Genomic DNA, 16,215 nt, shown 5'->3' with positions numbered 1-16,215 from the left:
ACAAACAGGCAGATGTACCCTTACGTTTGTGAAAGAGCCATCTAAAATCTAGCATCTGATTTAAGCTTTGCCTGTGAATACAAAAGGGCTACTTCTAAAAAATTTTAGTACTAAGAGAAAATCAAAGGGCATCTGATGAACTACCCATAAACAGCTTTGCAGAAACTGATGGCAATGGAATAGTGTTTTTTAAAAAATGGCAGGTAGGGTGGAGGAATGGCTATTATCTCAAAGATCTTTTGGAGTGTGCTTTTTGAAAACACAAAAGCAGTCGATAATATCAACTATTACCAAGCTTTCAAAGTTTAAAGCTTTCCAAGTATAAAGAAAAAAAAGAATACATCCCAGAAATTCCAACAAAGCAAAGTTGAAAGCAATTGGCTGATGAGATTGATTATTTACTGTTGAATGTAGACTGAAATTAATATTGAAATCATTGAAGGTTTTTTTTTTTTAAGACCACATTTTAAAAAGCAAAGTAGAAAGAAGGAGAATAAAGATCTTCACTTGGGTGACATGTTATGTTTGTATTGTTTTGCAAACAGAGGGTCTGTTAATAACTTTCTGTGGGTTAAATCTCTGAGTCATGCTTTAATACATTATGATAGGATTATGTCATGAGGCCTGCTGTTTCTACATTATCCTTCGATTTATCACATAAAATCAGGCATAATTCTTGAAGTGTGGGACTGTTCTGTTCATTTGGTTGGGCATATATACCCTGAAAGCTTTATTTTTCTGCCTTAAAAGGTTTTCTCATGAAAAATGTCCTCAACTAGTCTATTTCATCTGATTCTAATTCAGGCCATTCCTTCAAACTTCTCTCTTGACTTCTGCATTTTTTTTTTACCATCTCTCTTCTAAGCTTTAATTTTGTTTTTTTTCCTGGGCTAGGTGGGGAGAATTGTATTTGTTCTCATGATTTCTACTCTCTTGTGTTGATATTATGGGTTCCACATTCCCAACTCACTCTTTAAGATAGTAGATGCTTTCCTATCATCTAAAACTCAACTTCTATACAGTAAGTTGTCCATCAGCTTTCACTCCTCTGAGTAATTGCTGTGTACCAGTCAGTTGCACCAATATGCCTTCCACCCTTCCCCACCCCCACAGCATTATTTTTCAGGTCTTTTTTTTTGATACTTTCTGCTGCTGCTGGAGGCTCTGGCATCTTTCTGACTCCCAGCCTTAACTACTGAATGTTTCGCAGGATAAAATGTTCTCTTCCTGGTGGTCCAGTGCTGTGCACTGCCTCATCTCCACGCTGGCCTGTTGAGCCACTTGTAGATGCCGCTGGTCAGTCTGGACTCAGCCTAGTCCTCTAGCGGTGGCCTCAGGTTTGTAGGTGGAGGTTGCCTCACACCCTGTCCCTAAACCCACATAGTCACAGGTCCAGTACCTCTCTGTCTTCAGCAGAAGTCTCGGATCCTTGCCTTTAAAATTGCTGCTTCTGCTATCATCCTACTGCAGACTTTAATAAATTTAGATTTTAGTTACCCAAAACTGTCTCACTGATGTACTTCATCCAGCTCTGTCACATTCAATACCACTCCTTCTTTTTGAAGCCTTCCTAGTTTTATGATCTTTTCCCTCTTGGAAACTCTCTCTCTCTTTTTTTTTTTTTTTTTTTTTACTATATATTGTACCTTGCATAACTATCGTGTTTTAGCTATTTTATATGTTATTGAACTTCTTCTAGTGGGACTTTATAGAACTTTCTAGTTGCATATATTTCAAGCTCTTAAAGAGTATGGTCATAGTTTTCTAATTCTTTTTATGCCAGTACATAGGACTAAATATAAAACAGATGCTTAATTTTCTGACTATACTCAAGCCTTTAATTAAATACTAATAATATTATTAATAATAATCATGTTAATTGAGCGCTGACTATGGACAAAGCAATGTTCTAAGCACTTCACTCTGTATTATCCCATTTAGGAGCAAATTAACACAATGGTTGTACTTTCTGTTGGGTAAGCCTGCCTAGTTGCTGATGTAAGTTATTTTATGCATTGTCTTTTATTTTATTTTTTTTAATGCATTGGGATAATTTAGCTTAAGGAAGGAACTGAACCTTTAAAAATGGGATAGTTAATGAACGCTTTTTTCTTTCTGCCATATCAGCTGTTTATGTACAGGGTCACCAACGTCCATGTTTACAGTCTTCAACAAATGGCAATGCTGTTAAATAGAGAGCAGTCCCTATGCTTTGGATTCAGGTGGTGGGTTTTTTCAGGTTTCAGAGTTGGGCACATACCCAGCTCTCATGTAGAGAAAGAGCCTTTCTGCTTCCACATACAAGCAGGGTACATGCGTGCTGTACTCACTGTCCACTTGACATAGAACCAGAGGGTAAATGTAAGTGTTGGAGCAGATTCTGACATCTTTTTGAAATACTTTGTGGCATTGACCATTTGTTAACCCTGGAGTCATTAAGAGTCTGTAAGAACTTGGAATAGATCCTGGTTACTAACCTCTCTTGTAAAACATCTGCAAGAATCAAGGCATGTGAAATTTATGTAATATAAATTTTTGACTTTAGTAAAGTAATTGGCCAATACTACCACCATCTCCTTTTTTAAGAAGCTGTTTCATGGTATTTTAATTCACATATTCATTCACTTAGTATTTGATATGGGGTCACTATTGAGCTAGAAACCGTGGGGCTATTGAAGTGAAAGATCAATTTTCTAACCTCCTAGAACTTACATTGCTATGCCCTCCACCTGGAATATTTGGCCTGAGAGATACATGTAAATAATTTTCTCTCCTCCTTCAGGTATTGTTTAAATGCCACCTCTTTAGTGATGCCTTTCCTGGCCATCTTCCTCAGATTTGCAGCTCCCCAAACTAGCACCCTCTATTTTTCCTCCATGTTATTTGCAACATCTAAGCATGTATATTCTACTTGTTTATTGTCTTATCTGCTTTCACTGGAATATAAGCTCATTATAAGAAAGGACTTATGTCATTTTTTTTTTAACCTCTGTAGCCTAGTACCTAGAAAAGTGCCTGGCACATAGTTGATGTCTAACAGCTGTTGGTTGAATGGTAAGCGAATAGTCTGTGCATTTCAATGTATGTACTGCAGGTATACTGCAAATTAGTTAGATATTACCAAATTATCAGGTAATATCTGCCCTTATAACATCCAGGGAAACAAGTCTGAAAATCTCATTCTTAAGCAGTTTCTCAGTTAGATGAACAAGGACACAAAGATAATCTATATAATGGTTGTACCTTGAAACTACTTGGTCTTCATATGTTATAAAACTAATAATCTTACAGTATGCTGACAAATTCTAAGGAATATGTGAGGAATATTGAGCAGGCAAGTAGTTTTCTGTGTTTAGGAAGATATAAGGTTTCCCTTTTTGAAGGTGATACAGATTAAGTTTGAGGTATGGATCAGAGGCTTTCAAGAGTCTGTAAAATTATGAAAGATTATCAGGGAATTGTATGATTGACTCCTATAGCTCATGAAGAAAAAAATTAAATTTCTCAAATCTCTCATTCAGTTCATTCATATTGGGTTTTGTGGCTAAGTTCAAAGCTGTGCAGGAGATCTGTCAGAATGTAATATATTAGAAACAACCATAAGATAATATGAAAAAGATTTTGATGTTCAATTAGATTATATTTGCCTTGTTTCTCAGATAAATTCACCAGACTTTCTTGCCCCTCCAGTCATAACTTTTCTGCTTTGCCTCCCTTCCTACTCCTCCAGTCTCAGTGTGTTGTCAACTCAGGGGCAGCAGGGTTACTAAGAGTATGGTCAACACATACATGATCATTTCACTCTGGCTTAGAATGTTCATCTCAAAAATGTTGATAGAGTAGAATTAATTAGGAAACAACCGGTGATGCCCTACTCTGATTAGAATCACAAGTGAAATTGTCCCTGGTTTCACACTTCACATTATTATTGTTATTCCTAGCCATATAGACATATAAGGAAGTCATTGGTTTTGACAAAACTGTCCTCAATACACACACACCCCCCAAAAACCCAGACTTTGGGCTTTGGGAAAGCAGTCTTGCTAGTCCAAATATATGCTGGATAAAACTTTGACAGATCTGTGGTCAGCTGTGGCTTCTGGTTTCCAAAAGTTGTCTCTTGATGAATAGAGTGTACAAAATCTCGCAAGGCTGCCAGGCAGGCTGTGAACAGCCAAGGGTCAGAGTACACGTGAGTGGGAGGGATGCAGCCATGAGCGCGTACCACAGCACTGCCTCGGGAGTCAGGCACAGGACTGGGAAGAATAAATGCTTGTCGTGGAATGGATTAAATAACTCACAGGCTGAAGCTTTAACATCAGGCGAATCACTGTGACTAAGCAGCCATTATTTATTTCTCCCAAGTCTACTTTGCCTGTAAAGCTGACAGTGAAAAGGTCTTAAAGCCTGAAAAGTAAGGGGTCTTGTAAACAGATGATGAAGGCCAAGAGTGATGTGAGAAAATCAGGGTCTTCACATTGGGTGCCCCCCTTCTCCCAGTCTAGAGGAGGAGCCTTAGTCATGGGAAGCATTCCCAATCCTGCCTTTTAGCATAACGGTTCCTTGTTTGCTTCTAGAATCAGACAGTCCAGAGTTTGGATTCCAGTCCCCCCACTGACTTACTGTGAGACCTCAGGCAGGTTACTTCACTTCTCTGTAAGTTTAATAGCAGTGTCTCCCTCGGCAGGTGGCTATGAAGCTAAAGCCTGTAAATCACCTGATGTCAGCATAAAGAGCTGAGCACAGCTCACCATGACGACTGTGATGATAAAGGTGAGGGTGGCAGGTCAGACTCCAGAGACTGACTGACATGCCTGGGACTGGAGAAACCAATGCTTCTGAGCTTCGGGGAGGCAGAGATACGGGGGCATTTGTGCTTCCTGGGCTAGCAGGCTGGGCTCAGTAAGACAGCGAGCGAAGAGGATGGCACCAATTTTGGAGGAGTAAAAGTGGATTGGGGTCGAGGCAGTGAGAGTCCGAGGACAATCATTGTTTTGTGTGCTTTAGCAAAACTCTATTAACTTTAGCTGAGGCCTAGCTAAACACTCCACTGAGCCTAGCTCTGAAGATAAGAAGTCCTGGCACAGTGTTGCTTTCCTGTCTCAAAAGAAAATGTCTTTCACAGGTATAAGCACCTCAGCTGTGCCCTAGCAGCTCAATCTCATTAGCCCACCACTGTGTCCAGGGATGAAGGCAGAGTAGGAAGTCCCCTCAGGCAGGAGGCGCAATGTTGTGGGTATCGTACAAGGTCATCTTTATTACCAGGCAGTTCTCCAGGGTAATACTCAAATGAGAGGAGCGTGGAAAACAGTTTAAACGACTGGTTGAAAAGGCTTTGAATTAACACTAAGGCTCAATGTAAATCACTTTGCTTGGAGGTCATATAACCCTTTAATTCCTTAGTTCATTCCTCATTAGACTTACTTTAATCATCTGCTAAACTAGTCATTGTTTTATGTGGGGAAAGACTCAGAAACATGTAAGAGCAGAGCAGTTATCATCTGGCGTACAGGTAGGAGTGCAGAGGAACTATGGGAGTGACCTTGCTGCCAGGGAAGGCTTTTCAGAGGAAGAGCCGTTTGACCTAGAACTTGAACGATGACTGACGTTTGACAGGTGGGAAGAGGGATTTGGGGCAGGGGTAGCACATAAAAATGTAGAGGATCATATGGTCAGTCTAAGGAGCTGAACCGCGGGAACAGGGGAACTAACAGATCATCAAGCAGGACTGGGACACTAGGTTTTGTTCGGGAGTGGGGCCGGTGGCAGGGGAGGGAGACGTCTGAGAACAGTATGCGGGATGACTGTGAAGAGGAAATAGGCTAAACCCCAGGGGTAAGAAAAAAATGAGGGCTTAAATCCAATAGAATTGGAAGGATGAGAGATGTAAAATGAGAAGGTCAATTGTGGAAGTGTTGGGTTGGGTTGGAGCATCCATGAAGGAGAAATTGAGGGTGATTCCAAGGGATCTTCGTAAACCATTGGGAGGTCGTGTGTCTGCTATCAGAATGGAGAAGGTGGAGCAGGTTCTGGTTTGAGGTAGAGATAATGAATAAGGTTATGTGATGGATCTGACCAGGAAATTCAAGAGGAAATTTTAGGCAGGCAGTTGTGAATTTGGAGGAAGTATTGTATAGTAACTGAAAGTACAGGCTTTACAATCAGAGCTGAATTATAATTTCAACTCTTCCTCTTTTAGACAGTGATCCTGGGAGAGCTATTTATCTCCTTTGGTTTGTTTTTTTTTTTATTTCATTTTATCTTTACTGCCAGACAAAATGGAATTATTATTCCACATTTATTACAATTTTGTTTTCATTTGCCTGATAGCTTTTGTTCATTCATTATTTTATGATTTTTTTTTAACACTTTGTTTTAGGTTTGTTTCTTTTAAAAAACAGTTTAAAAGTTGTGTCCTGCTCTTTGTGACCCCCATGGACTGTAGCATGCCGGGCTTCAACATAACTTGGGTGTTTTGGATTTTGACCTGGTCTAAAAGTCTCAATCTTAACTGATAGGCTTAGTTTTATTCCTTTCAAACTTTCTTTTTTCCCCTTGCTATGGTAGGGGTAGGGTTGGTTTTGTGGCTGTAGAGGTTACATGTACTGAGTCCCTACTGTGTACCTGGCCCTGCGCTGAACACTTTGTATGTTACCGTGGGCTCATCTGGCAACTCTGGCAGGAAGACAGTTGGAGGAGACAAGACCACAGGAGTCCCTCTGTAGGCAGGAGGGGGGTGGACTCAGGTTCCTGTGAAGCCAGAGCTGCTTCTCTGTCCAGTCCCCTTTCACTGCAAACTCCTTTTAGTTCAGGAGTCACTGTTTCTTTAGTACAAGAGTCAAGTTTCTAAATAGAGTCCAGGTTGACAATGGATTTCCCCTTTGTGTGTCACTGACCAACTGTTACAGGGTCACTGAAGTATAACCTTGGTGGCAGCAGCTCAGGGATGGGACTGGATTGTTCATGTCCAGGGGCCACTGTGGGTTTTCGTTTCATTTTTATATTATGATCTCAGAGTCCAGGAGAAAATGCTAATGTCACAAGAGCAAAGGTTAATGATATTCATCACAGGTCCTTTTTGGACCTGTTATTCTTTCATAGAGCTCTGTGAAATTAGTGATCGTTAATGATTTAAATACTGAATGAGTTGTTATACAGTCTGTTCATACTGCCATAGCAGACTACCATAGAGTGCATGGCTTAAACAACAAATTGTGTTTTCTTAACAATTCTGGAGGCTGGAAAGTTTATGATCAAGGCCCTGGTAGGCTTCCGTTCCTGATGAGAGCTCTCTTCCTGGCTCATGGATGGCTGCTTTGTTCTCACCTGGTCTGTCTTCTGAGCATGAAAAGAGAGGGAGAGAGAGCTCCCTGGTGTCTCTTTTTATAAGGGAGTAATCATTTTAAAAGACCCTGATGCTGGGAAAGATTGAAGGTGGGAGGAGAAGGGGATAACAGAGGATGAGATGGTTGGATGGCATCACCGACTGGATGGACATGAGTTTGAGTAAACTCTGGGAGTTGGTGATGGATAGGGAGGAATTTGGTGCTGCGATTCATGGTGTCACAAAGAGTCAGACACAGCTGAGTGAACTGAACTGAATCCTGTTGGATTAGGTCCCTACCCTTATGACCTCATGTAATCATGATCATTTCTGGAAGGTCCTAGCTCCAGATATAGTCACTTTGGGCAGTAGAGATTCAGTGTACAAATTTCTGGGAGAGGAGACACAATTCAGTCCATAGCAAGTGTTGGTTTCTTTTTCTTATGCTCAGAAGTCTCATTTCTTATTGAGAAAATATAAAACTTTGATATTATATATCATCCACAGGGAATATTTTAAGTAACTAAACCTCTTAGGATAAGTTAGCTTTCAATTCTTACTAAAATATTGAAATCTTTTATGCACTATCCTTCTGTTTAAAGGGTCACAGGATCTGTACTTGGTAATAATCCTGGTGCTCACCACCATTCTCTGCAATGATATGAAACCATTGTTTGCTGTTTCACCATTATTTGCCTGTTCTCTGGATGACTGTGTAAAGATGACAATTATTCAAGAAGGCACTGCAATAGGATCTCCACTTCCTGGTAGAAAATAGAAGTGGAAGTTAAGAGTTTGATGAAGAAATGCTCTTCATTTAAAAGATTATTTGGGATAAAACTAATTGTTATTGTCATAATATCTAGCTCTGCTTTGATTGATAGCACAAGCTTAAGAACTACCTTGAATTTTCTGAATTGAAATTATGGTGACAGATTCGGCAGTAATGGCTTATATTTATTGAATGCTTACCAAGTGCTGAGAACTATTCTGTGTTAGGTCTAATGCGTCTTTTAATCCTCACAGTAAACACTATGAGAAGGTCCCATATTTAGCCACAGTTTACCCTAGCAGAAGTGAGGAGTAAGGAAGTTAAGTAATTTGCCTAAGACTACACGGTTAAGTTTGAATGAGTCAAGAAGTACAATTGTTCTCCATGAATCAGGAAGTAATTATTAAGGCCCTTGCTTATATACAAGTTGAGGAAAACACTATCTGTGTATGTGCACTCAGTGATGTCTGACTCTTTGTGACCCCATGGACTGTAACTCACTAGGTTCCTCTGTCCATGGAATTTTCCAGGCAAGAATACTGGAGTGGGTTGCCATTTCCTTTTCCAGGGGGTCTTCCAGATCCAGGGATCAAACCTGTGTCTCTTTCATCTCCTGCTGGGCAGGCAGGTTCTTTACCAGCTGAGCCACTGGGGAAGCCCTGAAAAAACCATAGTGAGTGGGAAAAAAAGGAAGGGAAATAGTCACTTACTACACAGAAATCAGAATACAAGAAACGCTTAAGTTCGTGGTAGATGTTATAAGATCTGTGTTGAGCCCTGAAGAGATGGAACTTCTGGAGAAGTTAAGAATAGTGGTCCTCCATATGCCATCATGGATCAGTTGGGACCAAAACAATCTAGGAAGTTTGTTTAAAATGCAGATTACTAGGCCTCATCCTGGGAGTAGTAAAAATGAATGAGGGTTCAAACCCAGCAATCTGTGCTTTTATGAGACTACTGCCTTAAAGGATGACTGTTTGGACTGAAACAAGGATAGCAACTTTCCCAACAACCACAACCTTGGGAGCAAAGAGATGGGGGAGGTATGGTTTGTTTGAAAGGTGCAGTAAGGCAAAAGGTCTCTAGGGAGAGTGAAGGGGCCAGGTTGAGGTAGGACTTATTTCACTTAGCATAATATTCTCTAGGTTCATCTGTGTTTTCACAGTGGCAAGATTTCATTATTTCTTATGGCTGAGTGATATCCCATGGCCTGTGTTTACCACATCTTTATCCACTCGTCTATTGATACAGACACTTATGTTGCTTCCATGTTGGCTTTTGTGAATAATGCTGTCCATGTTACTTTTAACATATGTTCTCAGAGTATTTTTTAATTTAATCATTCAGTAAATATTTATTGAGTGTGTATGTGCTCAGTCGTGCTCTTTGCAACCCTGTGAACTGTAGTCTGCCAGGTTCCTCTGTCCATGGAATTCTCCAGGCAAGAATACTAGAGTGGGTAGCCATTCCCTCATACTATGTGCTTTTGCTCAGAGTAAATTTTTAACTTGAGCCTGAGAATTTCTTTAAAATCATGAGATTTGAACATTGGAAGGAAGGAACCTTAAAGATCAGTTTCTTCCTGTTTCAAGCCAGAGAAAACTGAAATCCAAATGAAATTGTCCAGGTCTCACCAAGTGTTAACAGCAGAGCTGCTGGGGAAACCCAGATCTCTCTGTACCATCCTGAGTGATGTCAGAGAACAGGCTCACCTTGGGTTTGTCCTCCTCCTTTTCCTCCCATGAAAGGCAAGTCAGTTCACACCCCTTTCAGTGGCTTTGTCTCCTGAAGTGAATAGCTCTGAAAAGATTTAATGGTAGCAGGAATACAGAATCTCTTATATTAAATATCTAGAGGAAGCTAAATGTTCTGAATTTCATTGTTTTTCTCTTAAAAAGTAACATTTTAATTTATATACCATGTAGTGTTCTCCAGGTTTATGCTCTATACTTTGTTTGGATATTTTTGCCTACAGTATTAATAACTCACATTAAAAATGTGTTTAGCTATCATGACTGAATGAAGCATCATATTAATTTTTAAGGTCATATAGATTTTATTTTTTTTCAGACTGTAAACTTTTTATTTTGCGTTGAGGTATAGCCAGTTAATAATGTTGTGGTAGTTTCAGGTGAACAGCAAAGGGACTCAGCCATACATACACATGTATCCCCAAACCCCTCTTCCATCCAGGCTAGCACAGAACATTGAGAAGAGTTCCATGTGCTATATAATAGGTCCTTGTTGGTTATCAAGTTTGAATACAGCAATGTGTACAAGACCTTCCCAAACTCCCTAACTATCCCTCCCCGCTGGCAACGATAAGTTCGTTTTCTAAGTCTATGAGTCTCTTTCTGTTTTGTAAGTTCATTCGTACCATTTCTTTTTAGATTCTACATCTAAGAGATGTTATATGATACTTCTCCTTCTCTGTCTGATTCACTTCACTCAGTATGACACTCCCTAGGTCCATCCATTAAACAATATTTTTTGAGCTGTATATTTTCACTCTGTGATAATAATGTCTTGCCTAAATAGATTAGTAGCATTTCAGAGACAATGTTGGCTGCTCGTTTGATCCCTCACATCCTTTTGCTGACTCAGTGCGATATGCCCATGAGGCATATCTTTCATCAACTATCAATCTTTGGAATTTTCTCCCAAATCTTTTTTTTAATTAATTTTTATTGGTGTGTATGCTAGACAGCATATTAAAAAGCAGAGACATCACTTTGTCAACAAAGGTCTGTCTAGTCAAGGCTGTGGTTTTTCCAGTAGTCATGTATGGATGTGAGAGTTGGACTGTAAAGAAAGCTGAGTGCCAAAGAATTGATGCTTTTGAATTGTGGTGTTGGAGAAGACTCTTGAGAGTCCCTTGGACTGCAAGGAGATCCAACCAGTCTATCCTAAAGGAGATCAGTCCTGGGTGTTCATTGGAATGACTGATGTTGAAGCTGAAACTCCAATACTTTGGCCACCTGATACAAAGAGCTGACTCATTTGAAAAAACCCTGATGCTGGGAAAGATTGAGGGCAGGAGGAAAAGGGGACGACAGAGGATGAGATGGTTGGATGGCATCACCGACTCAATGGACATGGGTTTGGATGGACTCCAGGAGTTAGTGATGGACAGGGAGGCCTGGCGTGCTGCAGTTCATGGGGTCGCAAAGAGTTGGACACGACTGAGCGACTGAACTGATGCTAAGTCACTTCAGTCGTGTCTGACTCTGCAACCCTGTAGACGGTAGCCCACCAGGCTCCTCTGTCCATGGAATTCTCCAGGCAAGAATACTAGAGTGGGTTGCCATGCCATCCTCCTGGGGATCTTCCCATCCCAGGGGCTAAACCCACATTTCTTATGTTTCCTGCATTGGCAGGCGGGGTTTTTTTTTTTTTTTTAACCACTAATGCCACTTGGGGATTGGAATATAGTTGATATACAGTGTTGTTTTAGTTTCTGCTGTATAGTAAAGTCAATCAGTTTTACATATATACATATCCACTCTCCCAAATCCTTTTAACATTTGCGGAACCAATGCTATGTTGAAAGGAAGTCACAGGCTTTTGATCTGAAGGATATCACATATTTTAATGAGAGAGAGACGGATGGTGCTGCTGGGTTTGAGAGTATCATATCTCTATCAGCTTTGAGGCTAGAGTATGTGATGCATGCCTTCTTCTGCAGTAATAATGTACCAAACTGGCGGGCTGTTCCAGTTCCCAAAGAATAGAATTAAGTGCATCTTCTTCCGCCTCATTGTTTGCATATTAAATTATGCTCAACATCAACAATTGTATTTTTTTTCCTGAAAATTTGAGGAAAGCACAGGCCATGGTTGGTTAATAAAAACCAAAGACCCCATCCATGTTTGTTAAATGTGGGCCACTTCTACATCCCCACCTGTTAAGGTTTTAAACCTGCCTGTGTTTGGTTTCCCTTGTTTTTCCTCCTGAAGCTGCAAGAGAAATCGTCTGGTTAGAGAGAGAAGAGCGGGCCAGGCAGCACTACGAGAAGCACCTGGAGGAGCGGAAGAAGAAGCTCGAAGAGCAGAGGCTGAAGGAGGAACGGCGGAGGGCTGCCGTGGAGGAGAAGCGACGGCAGAGGCTCGAGGAGGACAAGGTGAGATGCTGCCCTGGGGGCACGTGGGAGGCGCGTCTGTTTCAGAAACATGCCACATTAACTGTGAAGCTTCCCACTGAGGCGCCAGGATGCACAGCTAGAAAGTCTGAGGCAGCGGATTTACCAGCAGTCATTGTTTCTAGTAGCTTCCCTGGTGGCTCAGACAGTAAAGAATCCATCTGCAGTGGGGGAGATGTGGGTTCAATCCCTGGGTCAGGAAGATCCGCTGAAGGGAACAGCTACCCGCTCCAGTATTTTGGCTGGAAAATTCCATGGACAGAGGAGCCTGGCCGGCTATGGTCCATGGGGTCACAGTCAGACATGACTCAGCAACTTTCACTTTGATAGTTTCTAGGGAGGTTGTGGTGTGGAAATCAGGTTGAGAATGATGTGATTGTCATTGTTTCCACAGGACCTTTAAAAACTCATTTCTCCGGTCTGGACCTATGACTTATTTATGCTTACTTCATGCATGCTGAAGTTTTAATCCCAGCAGCTGGATTTCTGTAGGGCTTTACCATTTATAAACATTTTCTCATCAATTATCTCATTTAACTCTTATTCAGCCTTTGAGTGTTACCACTTTCTGTGGAAATGAAGATTTAGACTCAGAATAGCTAAGTCACAAAGTCATACAGTCCATTGTGGGTTGGGATTACATCCTCAGATTCTAGATTCTGTTTCTGTTTTTAAATCCAGAACTACGTGTGTTACACGTCTGCTTAAACTAAGACCTGTGCCATGGGCTTATGTGAGTTGAGGGAAAAGTATCACACTCCCTGTAGTGTGCTAAGATGCTTCAGTCATGTCTGACTCTTTGTGACCCTATGGACTGTAGCCCACCAGCCTCCACTGTCCATGGGGGTCTCCAGGCAAGAATATGGAGTGGGTTGCCATGCCCTCCTCCAGAAGATCTTCCCGACCCAGGGATGGAACCTGCGTCTCACGACTCCTGCATTGGTAGGCAAGCTCTTTACTGCTAGCACCACCTGGGAAGTCAGTGGTAATAGTAATAGTCCTTTTTTTAAGTACCTGCTGTATGCCAAGGGCTTTATCAGCTGGAACCTATAATTTCGGTAACCATCCACCCACCCCCATGTTGACAGTACTACTCTCACCTTAAAGTGTAGAGTTTAGGAATCTTCTGAGTATTAAGAGTAGGCTTCCCTGGTGGCTCAGAGGATAAAGCATCTGCCTGCAAAGCAGGAGACCTGGGTTCGATCCCTGGGTTGGGAAGATCCCCTGGAGAAAGAAATGGCAACCCACTCCATTTCTTGCCTGGAGAATCCCATGGACAGAGGAGCCTGGCGGGCTACAGTCCACAGGGTCACAAAGAGTCGGACACGACTGAGCGACTTCACACACTTCACACAAGGTTGAAATTTAAGTAGTACCTCTCACCCAACTCTGCCTTAAGTTGAAGAATCCTCCAACAACCAGGTAGAATGTAATCATCACCTCCTCTGTTCCATTTAAAGGAACGTCATGAAGCCGTTGTGCGACGTACAATGGAGAGGAGCCAGAAGCCAAAGCAGAAACAAAACCGGTGGTCATGGGGAGGTGCTCTCCATGGGAGCCCAAGCATCCACAACACAGGTAAATGGAGAAGCTTCTTTCCAAAATTACTATTTTTTAAATCACAGTTAAAGTCACAGTTACTTTTTTATTCTGTTTGTAAAAAAAAAAGAAAAAACCTGCATAAATAATTAAGCTACAATGAAATGATGCTTCTACTGTTTGAGGATAAGAGGGTGATGGAGATAAGAAGATAAGGTTCCCTCCACACAGGCTGCTTTTCTCATTTGTTGCAAAGTTCTTTAAAGAAACAGAAATCTGTGCAATTTTTCTCAGCAACTGTTTTCAGTTCTACATTATTTGGGTAATTTATTTGCATAGGGGTTTCAAGATTATGGAATGGGTTAACCAGTTTTGCCTTTTTCTCTGCGAGAATCCTAGCACTATTGCCGTTCAGAATCAATCCTACGAGCTTATGTATTCTGATCCTAAAGTATATGCAACACGAAGGCTCTGCAAAAGGAAGTGCAGATTTCTGAAGCTAGAAATAGTAGTGAATGTCCAAGTGATTCCTTGTACTTAAATTGACTTAAAATCCTACTAAAATTTGGACTCAGTGAAAGGCTTTATTTTTGTACTGTAAATTCAATACACCTTGAATTTTATACAGTGTGTCAGTTTCATATGTGTGAGTCTAATAAGCTTTTTTTTTTTTTTTTAATTTACTTTGGAAAGTCATTGTCTTCCATTCTGTCCCCAGGTGGTTTTGTTGAATCATCATTCACCTTTCTCGATTTAGCAGGCCTGGACCACCACTTCACAACTTTTGGTAGTACTAGGAAACCTGGTACAGACCTCCTTGTGATTTGCTGATTGCCTGACCTGTAGCTAGCACCTCAGACTAGGGCCAGTTCATCAATAGCCGAACCATTGCCACCTTAGTCATAATGCATGCTTAATATCCTACTGCATAGACCTGGATCTGGGACATGGCACAGTGTTTCTCAAGTGTTGATAATATAACTCGGGTGACTTAAAGGTATTGAAATAAAGTAATTACCTGTGATATGTTTCCTTTCTCGTTAAATGATCATTTTGGATAAAACCTTAAAGAAAATGTTTTTTCACTGATAAATCACCTGAGGTCAAAGTACATCCAGTTTGGCTTTATTTCACTCTGCCTCCATCAGTATAGCTGTTGTCACTTTCAGTTTTCATATAAGTAACTATGGATTTTTGTTTGTTTTTTCTGTTCCCTTTCATTCCTAACATTCAGTGTGTCTTCTATAACCTCATCATTTAAAAAATCTAAAAGCATATTGCCACAACTTTCTTTCCTATGCAGTGAATCAAATTTGAAAGCATGTTTTTTCCCCCTTGGCTCTTCATGACCCAGTTGTATTTGCAGTGGGGCACATCAAATGGGTCATAAGGATCATTTACATGTGATATTTCATTCTAGGTATAATTTTGCATATTTGTTCCATACAAAATAGCCATCATGGTATATGCTTTTATATACTTATTTTCCTTTAGTTTGGCTTCATGTTTTACATGTGTGTGTGAGACAGGTAAACCTGTGCAGACTTTCAAGCTTTTTTTTTTTTTAGCTGCAATGTGTGACATGTAGTATCTTAGTTCCCCCGACCAGGGATCAAATCCATACCCACTGCAGTGGAAGCTGGGAGCCCTAACCACTGGCCTCCCAGGGAATTCCCTCCAACATTTTTGAGGGGTTGTCAAGTTACTTAGCTTTATTTCTTGCTTTCATGCTTAGAATTCAATATACAACCTCTGTTATTTCCACTCAGAGTTGTATTTGTGAGCTGTTGGATAAATCATTTTTTATTAGGGCTGTGAATTGGAGAATAGTTTGAAAATAATGAGAATTTACCAAAATTCTCAATGATCAGAATAATTTGCCGAGATCTCAAGAGCAGTAACCAGGTCTTGCTCATTTTGCCTACTCCTTACTTCACAACAATGCTAACATGTGGTAGACACAACAAACAAATCCTGGAAATTAACTTTAATCTAGATCATATCAGTGTGTTGTCTGACTGTTCCACATCAGCTAGCCCTGCTTTGTAAAGACTATACTTTTTAATCCAATTCTTCATAAATCCTTTGGTGAATTTGTGTTTGGTTCAGAGAGGGAAAAAAAAATTAAAGATTCTTATTTGTTAAGTAATATAAAAAAATACATATTTTGTCTCCATAAATTTAATTATGTGTGTTAGGCCTGCATATAGACACAATTTCCCCCCAACTGAAGCTGAACATATAAAGCAATATCAGAAAATGTATTGCTATGAAATGTCCTGGAAATAACTTTCCTTATCCTTCTTTGTGTCCTTAAACCTCACATTTTGTCATTGTTTCTTTTGACATTTTACCCTAAGTCTTTTTTCTTTGTTAGGATCCCCTTAAGAGCCCATCCATTAAGTGTGAATTTGAGTCACAGAAATAATGTTTGGTTTTTTT

General features: G+C 40.5%; 1 protein-coding gene across 9 annotated transcripts in view; it reads left to right on the top strand.

Moving 5' to 3' along the window:
• Nucleotides 1-16,215, top strand: part of MAP7 (microtubule associated protein 7) — a 177,535-nt gene that overhangs the window by 127,735 nt on the left and 33,585 nt on the right. For all 9 annotated transcript variants that reach the window (XM_040239306.1, XM_040239302.1, XM_040239301.1 and 6 more), the window contains exons 4-5: nt 12,053-12,216; nt 13,695-13,812. In XM_040239306.1, coding sequence (XP_040095240.1) covers nt 12,053-12,216; nt 13,695-13,812 — 282 coding nt within the window. The remainder of the gene's footprint in view (nt 1-12,052; nt 12,217-13,694; nt 13,813-16,215) is intronic.

This window comes from Oryx dammah, unplaced genomic scaffold (assembly GCF_014754425.2).
Source record: "Oryx dammah isolate SB20612 unplaced genomic scaffold, SCBI_Odam_1.1 HiC_scaffold_4, whole genome shotgun sequence".
Lineage (NCBI taxonomy): Eukaryota > Metazoa > Chordata > Mammalia > Artiodactyla > Bovidae > Oryx > Oryx dammah.
The sequence above is the reverse complement of the archived record's forward strand: the minus strand, read 5'-3'. Positions and strand labels throughout refer to the sequence as shown.